At 58.0% G+C, this 8972-nt stretch overlaps 1 protein-coding gene across 1 annotated transcript in view; it reads right to left on the bottom strand.

The window, feature by feature from the left end:
* The window catches only part of G6PD (glucose-6-phosphate dehydrogenase), a gene marked incomplete at its 5' end in the record, with an annotated part of 29453 nt that extends 20777 nt beyond the window's left edge, over positions 1–8676 (bottom strand). Inside the window, 8 exons of the mRNA XM_031065465.1 lie at positions 5–209; positions 3567–3753; positions 4338–4431; positions 4519–4644; positions 5064–5219; positions 6263–6480; positions 6875–6983; positions 8633–8676. Coding sequence (XP_030921325.1) covers positions 5–209; positions 3567–3753; positions 4338–4431; positions 4519–4644; positions 5064–5219; positions 6263–6480; positions 6875–6983; positions 8633–8676 — 1139 coding nt within the window. The remainder of the gene's footprint in view (positions 1–4; positions 210–3566; positions 3754–4337; positions 4432–4518; positions 4645–5063; positions 5220–6262; positions 6481–6874; positions 6984–8632) is intronic.
* Between the last annotated feature and the right edge of the window lie 296 nt (positions 8677–8972).

Below are 8972 nucleotides of genomic sequence, written 5' to 3'. Positions count from 1 at the left end.
GAGCTCGGACTCCTCGGGCCGCAGGAACATGCCGGGTTTCTTGGTGTTGAGCTTGGCGTAGACGGCCTCGCGCGGCTGCACCCGCACCACCAGCTCGTTGCGCTTGCACTGCCGCGCGAAGATGTCCCCGGGCACCTCCCGGAACTGCAGCCGCACCTCGGCCTTGCGCTCGTTCAGCGCCTTCCCGCAGCGCAGCACGAACGGGACACCTGAGGACAGCGGCGTCATTGTCATCAATGTCACTGTCGTCATTGCCATTGTCGTCAACATCCATCAACATTGTCCTCATCCATCACCATCCTCGCGCCGTCCCACAGCGCAGTGCAAGCAGCACACTTGGGGACAGTGGCACTGCAATTGTCACCATTGTCATTGTTGTCATTGTCATTGTCATCAACATCCATCAACATCGTCCCCATCCATCACCATCCTAGCGCCGTCCCACAGCATAGCACAAGCAGCACGCCTGGGGACAGCGGCACTGCCATTGTCACCATCAACAGCATCGTTGTCATCATTGTCATTGTCATCAATGTCATCAACATCCATCAATACCATCACACCCACGGCCATCCCAGCGCCTTCCCACAGCACAGCATGAACAGCACGCCTGGGGACAGTGGCTTCGTTGGCATTGTCAATGTCATCATTGTCATCAATATCACCATCTGCATCACCATCATCGTCATTATCGATATTATCATTGTCATTATCATCATCATCATTGTCATCACTAACATCATTGTCTTCAACATCACCATCCACATTATCATCATTGTCATCATCTACATCATCATTGTCTTCAACATCCATCAACATCATCACCATCCATCTCTGCCCCTTGCATCCCACCCTTCCTGAGTGCTCTGGCTTTTGGCTCCAGGGTGTCTTCAGGGGGGTTTCCATGTGACAGCTGCAAAGGGGTTGGGTGACAGCGCTGGAGAACTGCAGTGGCCACACCACCCACAAATTTGTGCTGCTTTGGAGGATTCCCCATAATTTAGTGCTCCGGGCTTCCCCTTTCCAGTGGCTGCTTCCCTGTGGAGTCTCCAGTGCCAAGCGGCCTGGAGAGGGGCAGGAGCACGGAAAGGAAAACCTTTCAGCTGGCTCTTTATTCCCAGAACTTTTCACCCCGTGCAGCTGTGGAACAGAAACGAGATTTTTCTCAGGTGAATAAAAATATCTCGAGGCTTTAATGAGAACATTAAACTCGGTTTCATCTGCTCCGACTGGGGCCACGAGGTCCCGGAGTAGAACAAACGTCTTTGGTCCAATTAGTGGGGAAAAAAGCCTTTTCCCTGACAGGTTGTTCTTGGAATTCCCTTCATTGTGTCACGTCAAGCAGGGACACTTTGTTGTGCATGGAGCATTTTCCAGCTCTCAGGGACATTTGGGATAATCCTCTGAGGTTGGGATGATCCTTTGTGCCACCATCTTTGTCATGGATACCTCAGAGCAAGCCTGGAAATACAGGATTCACACTTTCCAGGGATAAAATGTTGCTGTTTCCATGTGAGTTCAGGTGGCCAGGGCCAAGATCTGCTTCATCTCCCATGGCTTCCAGCTATTTCTCCATAATTTCTGCCTTTGTGTCTCTTTAAACGGGGATTTTAGGACTCTCAGCAAGTTCTGAAGGTCAGGGAGCACCAAGCAACTCCAAAGCCACTGAGTGGATGAGGGATTCACCTGGATAAACACACCTGGAGAACAAAAAAATGGATTTCTGCTCTGGGTTTTAATGTAGTGCTCAGCTCTGGCTGGGCCTGATCCATCAGGATCCCCCTCCCTTCAACTGGGCACACTGGGATGTGCTCCCTTCCCACATCCCAGGTGCCTTCCTGCAGCCTGAACAGGATGCCTGGGGACAGTGGCATTGTCATCATTGTCAGTCAGCATCAATATTATCAGCATCACCAACATCCATCAACATCACCATCCACATCATCATCATCATCATTGTCATCATCATCAACAGAATCACCATCCATCACCATCCCAGTGCCTTCCCACAGTGCAGCATGGAGGGGACACCTGAGGGGTCATCATCATGGTCATCATTGTCATCGTCATTGCCAACATTGTCATCAACAACATCATCAATGTTATCAACACAGCCATCCTCAACATTGACATCGTCATTGTCGACATTGCCATTGTCATCAGTCCCATCATCTCATCATCTACGCTGTCATCAGCAGCAGCAGCATCACCAACATTGTCAACATCATCAGTCAACACCCATCAATGTGGTCATCGTCATCATCACCATCATCATCAATATCTAGCAACGTCATCATCATCACCAACATCATCATCAACATCCTCATCAACATTGATCAACATCGTCATTGTCATCATCATCATACTTATCATCATCAACATCCATCACCATCGTTGCCACCATCATCGTCATCATTGTCATCATCAACATGCATCAACATTGTCATCATTGTCACCATCCACATCATCAACATCCATCACCATCACCAACAACACTGTCACCAACACTGTCATTATCCACCTTGTCAACATCCATCAACATCACCACAATCACCAGCATCCATCATAATCAATGTCATCAACGTCCAACAGCACCGTCATCATCATCAACATCCATGCACCAACATCGTCATCATTATCATCATACACATCGTCAACATCCATCACCATCATCAACAACATCACCACCAACACTGTCAAAGTCATCAACATCCATCAATGTTATCACCATTGTCACCATCATCATCATCCATTAATGTCATCACAGTCCTCACCACCCATCATCACCACCATCCATCCCTATCCCAGCGTGTTCCCATAATGCAGCACTAATGGCACACTTGGGACACCATCGGCATTGTCACCACCACCATCATCATTGACGTCACCATTGCTCATCATCTCCATTATCATTGCAACCATCACCATCATCACGGTCAACACCTCAGTCATCCTCTGGTCATCAATGTCACCATTGTGGCCATTGCCATCATCATCACCATCTCCTGGCCAGCATCATCACCACCACCAGCAGCACCATCTCCATGGCCACCACCATCATCATCACCATCATCAGCACCATCTCCATGGCCAACACCATCATCATCACCGTCTCCATGGCCAACACCATCATCATCACCATCACTGGCACCATCTCCATGGCCAACACCATCATCATCACTAGCACCATCTCCATGGCCAACACCATCATCATCACCATCATCAGCACGATCTCCATGGCCACCACCATCATCAGCACCATCTCCATGGCCAACACCATCATCATCACCGTCTCCATGGCCAACACCATCATCTCACTAACACCATCTCCACGGCCAACACCATCATCATCACCATCATCAGCACCATCTCCTGGCCACCATCATCATCACACCATCAACAGCACCATCTCCACGACCATCACCATTGTCACCACCGTTATTGTCATCATAACTACAAATGTCATCACCACAGCAACTACCATCATCATAGTCATTGCCATTATCATCACCATGGTAACCATCACCACCACCATCACAGCCATCACGGCCACCACACCCTCTCACCGTCCCAGCGCTCGTTGGCCACGCGCAGCACCGCGGTGGCGAAGGTGGGCGTGGTGGAGCCGGCGGGCACCGTGGGGTCGTCCAGGTAGCCCTTCTGTGCCTCGGGGGGGCCCTCGGGGTTGCCCACGTACTGGCCCAGCACCACGTCCTGCAGCTCCACCGGGCTGATGCACTTGAGCACCTTCACCTGGGGGACAGGTGAGGGACAGGTGAGGGACACCTGGTTATGGGGGCTCCAGTGAGACCACAGGGTGGGACTGTTTGAGGATGTGTTTATGGGGGGCCACCAGTAAGAGCAGGCAATGGGATGGGGGTGTGGGGGATGTGGCCACTGGGGGACGTAGTTTGGGGGTCATCAACAAGAAGGTGCTGATAGGATGTGGTTTGGGACATGGCCACAGGAGTTGTGGCATTAGGGTCCACCATCGATAACAGCATGACAGGACATGGCTGGGGACATGCTCAGTGAGAACATGGCAATGGGGAATGTGGGTTTGGGGGGACACCATCAATAATGGGGTGATGGAACAAAGTTGGGGATGTGGCCATGGGGGACGTGGCTTTGGGGGGCCACCATCAAGCACGTGGTGGTGGGACACGACTGGGATGGGGGGATGTGGCCATAGGGAGACACAACCCTGGGGCCACCTGGGGATGGTCCCTGTGGCTGTGACCATGATGTGACCATTGAGGACATAAAGCTCAGTGACCGGTGTGGTGTCAGGGGGTGGTGACACTTTGGTGACACCCTGGTGTCCCTGCTGTCCCCACCTTCTCGTCACGGACATCGTCGGGGTTGGTGGATGCTGGCTTCTCCATGGCCACAAGGCAGAGCAGCTGCAGAAGGTGGTTCTGCATCACGTCCCTGCGGGGAGCCGGCGCTGCCACGGGGTCGGGGGACACGGGGGGACGCGGAGGGGACGCGGGGACACCGGGGGACGTCCATCCTCACCGGATGATGCCGAAGTCGTCGAAGTAGCCGCCGCGGCCCTCGGTGCCGAAGGGCTCCTTGAAGGTGAGCACCACGCAGGCGACGTTGTCGCGGTTCCAGATGGGCCCGAAGATGCGGTTACCGAACCTGGGGTGGGTGAGGGGTGGCTGAGGAGTGCTGTGCGTGTTCCCGTGTCCCCTGTCCCCTCCCTGTCCCCTCCCATGTCCCCATGTCCCCTCCTGTGTCCCTGTCCCCTCCCATATCCCCATGTCCCCATGTCCCCTCTCATGCTCCCGTGTCCCCTCCCATGTCCCCCATCCCCTCCCCTGTCCCCTCCCATCTCCCTTCCCATGTCCCCTGTCCCCCATCCCCTCCCATGTCCCCTGTCCCACCACAGCACCGTGAGGCTCTTCCCTCCCGTGTCCCCATGTCCCCATGTTCACTCCCACGTCTCTGTCCCCTGCCGTGTCCCCATCCCCTGCCGTGTCCCCAGCACACTGCAGCACCACGAGGCTCTCCCCTGTCCCCTCCCATGTCCCTGTGTCCCCTCCCCTGTCCCCACTCACCGCAGCACCATGAGGCTCTGCACCATCTCCTTGCCCAGGTAGTGGTCCATGCGGTAGATCTGCTCCTCGCGGAACAGCGCGCTCAGGTGCGCCGACAGCTCCTCCGACGAGCCCAGGTCCCGCCCAAACGGCTTCTCCACGATCACGCGGTTCCACCTGGGGACAGGGACACGGGCATGTGAGGGCAGGGACCACAGGACACAGGGGGACATGAGGGGAACACACAGAGACATGGGACATGTGGGGACGCATGGGGACACGGGAACCTGAGGGGGACATGGCGGAATGTGGGGACATGAGACACACGGACATGGTGGGACATGCAGAGACACAGAGGACACGGGACATATGGGGACACAAGGACACATGGAGGGACACGGGACATAGGAAAGTAGGGACATGGGGGACACAGGGACATAAGGGACACACAGACACACAGGGACATATGGGGACACACGGTGGCACACAGGGATACACAAGGTGTGGGGGTACATGAGAGCACAAGGACACAAGGGACATGGGGACACAGGGGACATGGATATGGGGAACATGGGAACGTGCAGGGAGACAGGAGGACATGGTCCCCATGTCCCCAACTCACCCCTGGCCCATGCACAGGGCCCTCAGGTGCTGGGTGACAGGTGTGTCTCAGGTGTGTCCCAGGTGTGTCCCAGGTGTGTCCCAGGTGTCCCCCATTCTGTGCTGTGTCCCAAGTGTGTCCCTCTGTCCCAGGTGTGTCCCTGTGTCCCCACTCACCCCTGGCCCATGCACAGGTCTCTCAGGTGCTGTGTCCCAGGTGTGTCCCCATTCTGTGCTGTGTCCCAGGCGTGTCCCTGTGTCCCCACTCACCTCTGGCCCATGCAGAGCGCTCTCAGGTGCTGGGTCACAGGTGTGCCCCAGGTGTGTCCCCATTCTGTGCTGTGTCCCAGGTGTGTCCCAGGCGTGTCCCCACTCACTCCTGGCCCATGCACAGGTCCCTCAGGTGCTGGGTCACAGGTGTGTGCCCATTCTGTGCTGTGTCCCAGGCGTGTCCCTGTGTCCCCACTCACCCCTGGCCCATGCAGAGCGCTCTCAGGTGCTGGGTCGCAGGTGTGCCCCAGGTGTGTCCCCGTGTCCCCACTCACCCCTGGCCCATGCAGAGCGCTCTCAGGTGCTGGGTCGCAGGTGTGCCCCAGGTGTGTCCCCGTGTCCCCACTCACCCCTGGCCCATGCAGAGCGCTCTCAGGTGCTGGGTCACAGGTGTGTACACGCTGGGGGGCAGTGCCAGGTAGAAGAGCCGGTGGGCGCGGTCACCCCCGGGCAGCCCCTGCAGGTGAGCGTCCAGTGCCCGGAACGAGGCCTCGTCCCCGTACTGACCCCGCACGAAGCTCTGCAGGGACAGGAACGCGGCCAGGCAGGGCCCGTCCTCGGGGGTCACCTGTGGGGACAGCGGACAGGTGAGACAGGTGAGACAGGGACAGGAACGCGTCCAGGCAGGGACTGTCCTTGGGGGTCACCTGTGGGGACAGATCAGGACAAGGGACAGGTCAGACGGGGAACACAGAGAGTGCCCTCAGGGGTCACCTGTGACAGGCAGGGACAGGTGAGGGGACACAGGTCAGGCAGAGCCTGTCCTTGGGGGTCAGCTGGGGACAGCTGGGGACAGGAAGGGACAGGTGAGGTCAGGAGGGAACAGGACGGGACAGAGAGGGACAGAGGGGACTAAGAGGAGACAGGAGGGGACAGAGGGAACACAGAGGGACAGGTGAGGCCAGAGAGGACAGGTGAGGCCAGGAGAGGCCAGAGAGGACAGGAGGGGACAGCGCTGTCACCTTGAGGTAGGGCAGGGTCTGCTCATGGATGAGCTCCACGGTGAGGGGCGAGCGGGCGAAGCCGACGACGCGCGTGTCATCGGGGAGGAGCCCATCCCGGAACAGCCACCTGCAAAGGGACAGTCACCTGTGCCACCTGTGCCACCACCTGTGCCACCTGTGCCAACACCTGTGCCACCACCTGTGCCACCACCTGTGCCACCACCTCTGCCACCTGTGCCACCACCTCTGCCACCTGTGTCACCTGTGCCACCACCTGTGCTACCTGTGCCACCATCCGTGTCACCTGTGCCGCCACCTGTGTCCCCAACCCCCCCAGGGACACTGTCATCGGGAGGAGCCCGTCCCAGAACAGCCACCTGCAAAGGGACAGTCACCTGTGCCACCACCTGTGCCACCTGTGCCATCTGTGCTGACACCTGTGTCCCCAACCCCCCCAGGACACTGTCATCAGGGAGGAGCCCGTCCCAGAACAGGCACCTGGGGACAAGGAACAGCACTGTCACCTGTGCCACCACCTGTGCCACCACCTGTGCCATCTGTGTCACCACCTGTGTCACTACCTGTGCCACCTGTGCCACTACCTGTGTCCCCAACCCCCCAAGGGACACTGTCATCGGGGAAAAGCCTGTCCCGGAACAGCCACCTGGGGACAAGGGACAGTCACCTGTGTCACCTGTGCCACCATCTGTGTCACCTGTGCCATCTGTGTCACCACCTGCGTTCCCAAACCTCCACAGTGACACCAGCATCAGGGGGTGCCTGTCCCAGAAGAGCCACCTGGGGGACAGCACTGTCACCTGTGCCACCAAACCCTTGGGGACACCCCCAGCACTGTCACCACCGCCCTCTGGGGACGCCAGGCCCAAGGTGACACCGGTGTCACCAACCCTCTCTCAGGGTGGTGACATTGGTAATGGGGCTCCTGTCCCCGTGTCAGCCTGGGAGAGGTGACACACAGGGACAGGTGACACAGGGGGGGAGAGATGACACAGGGACAGGGGACGCAGGGGGGACAGGTGACACAGGTGACACAGGGGACAGAAGCAGCAAACTGAGGAACTGGGGACACTGGCTCATCCGGGGGACACTGGTGCCAGCTGGTGACACTAGTGGCCCTGGGGACAGCAGGGACACACAGCTGTGGTGACACTGGGGACAGAGCAGACAATGGCAGCACTGAGTGACACTGGTGGCACTGGGGACAGCACTGAGTGACATTGGTGGCCCCGGTGGCCCTGGGTACAGCAGCAGCCCCAGAGTGGCCCTGGTGATATCAGTGACTCTGGTGGCCCTGGGGACAGGTGGGGACACTGGGGACTTCAATCTATGGGGACACCGGTGACCCTGAGCACCCTGGTGACAGGTGGAACACAGGTGGCCTTGATGACACCATTTTTCCCATTGTCCCCTCAGTGTCCCCGCTGTCCCCAGGTGTCCTTGCTGTCTCCTCTGTCCCCTTGGTGTCCCCATTGTCCCCTTGGTGTCCCCACTGTCCCCAAGTGTTCCTAGTGTCCCCTTGGTGTCCCTGCTGTCCTCAGGTGTCCCCATTGTCCCCTCGGTGTCTCTACTGTCCCCACTGTCCCCTCGGGGTCCCCATTGTCCCCTCGGTGTCCCCAGGTGTCCCCGCTGTCCCCAGGTGTCCCTGCTGTCCCCAGATGCTCCCGCTGTCCCCTCAGTGTCCTCAGGTGTCCCTACTCTCCCCATTGTCCCCCCGCTGTCCCCAGGTGTCCCCATTGTCCCCAAGTGTCCCCGTACCATATCGTGGGGTAAATCTTCTTCCTGGCCAGGTCGCCCTGTGGGGGGAGGGGCGCTCAGGGCTGGGGGAGGGGCGAGGCCAGCGCTGGGCCCTGGGGACACCAAGCACACCTCTGGGGACATCAGGGACACCCCTGGGGACACCAAGCACACCTCTGGGGACATCAGGGACACCCCTGGGGACACCAAGCACACCTCTGGGGACATCAGGGACACCCCTGGGGACACCAAGCACACCTCTGGGGACATCAGGGACACCCCTGGGGACACCAAGCACACCTCTGGGGACATCAGGGACACCCCTGGGGACACCAAGCACACCTCTGGGGACATCAGGGAC

Source organism: Geospiza fortis, unplaced genomic scaffold (assembly GCF_000277835.1).
Source record: "Geospiza fortis unplaced genomic scaffold, GeoFor_1.0 scaffold757, whole genome shotgun sequence".
In the NCBI taxonomy this organism is placed as follows: Eukaryota; Metazoa; Chordata; class Aves; order Passeriformes; family Thraupidae; genus Geospiza; species Geospiza fortis.
The sequence above is the reverse complement of the archived record's forward strand: the minus strand, read 5'-3'. Positions and strand labels throughout refer to the sequence as shown.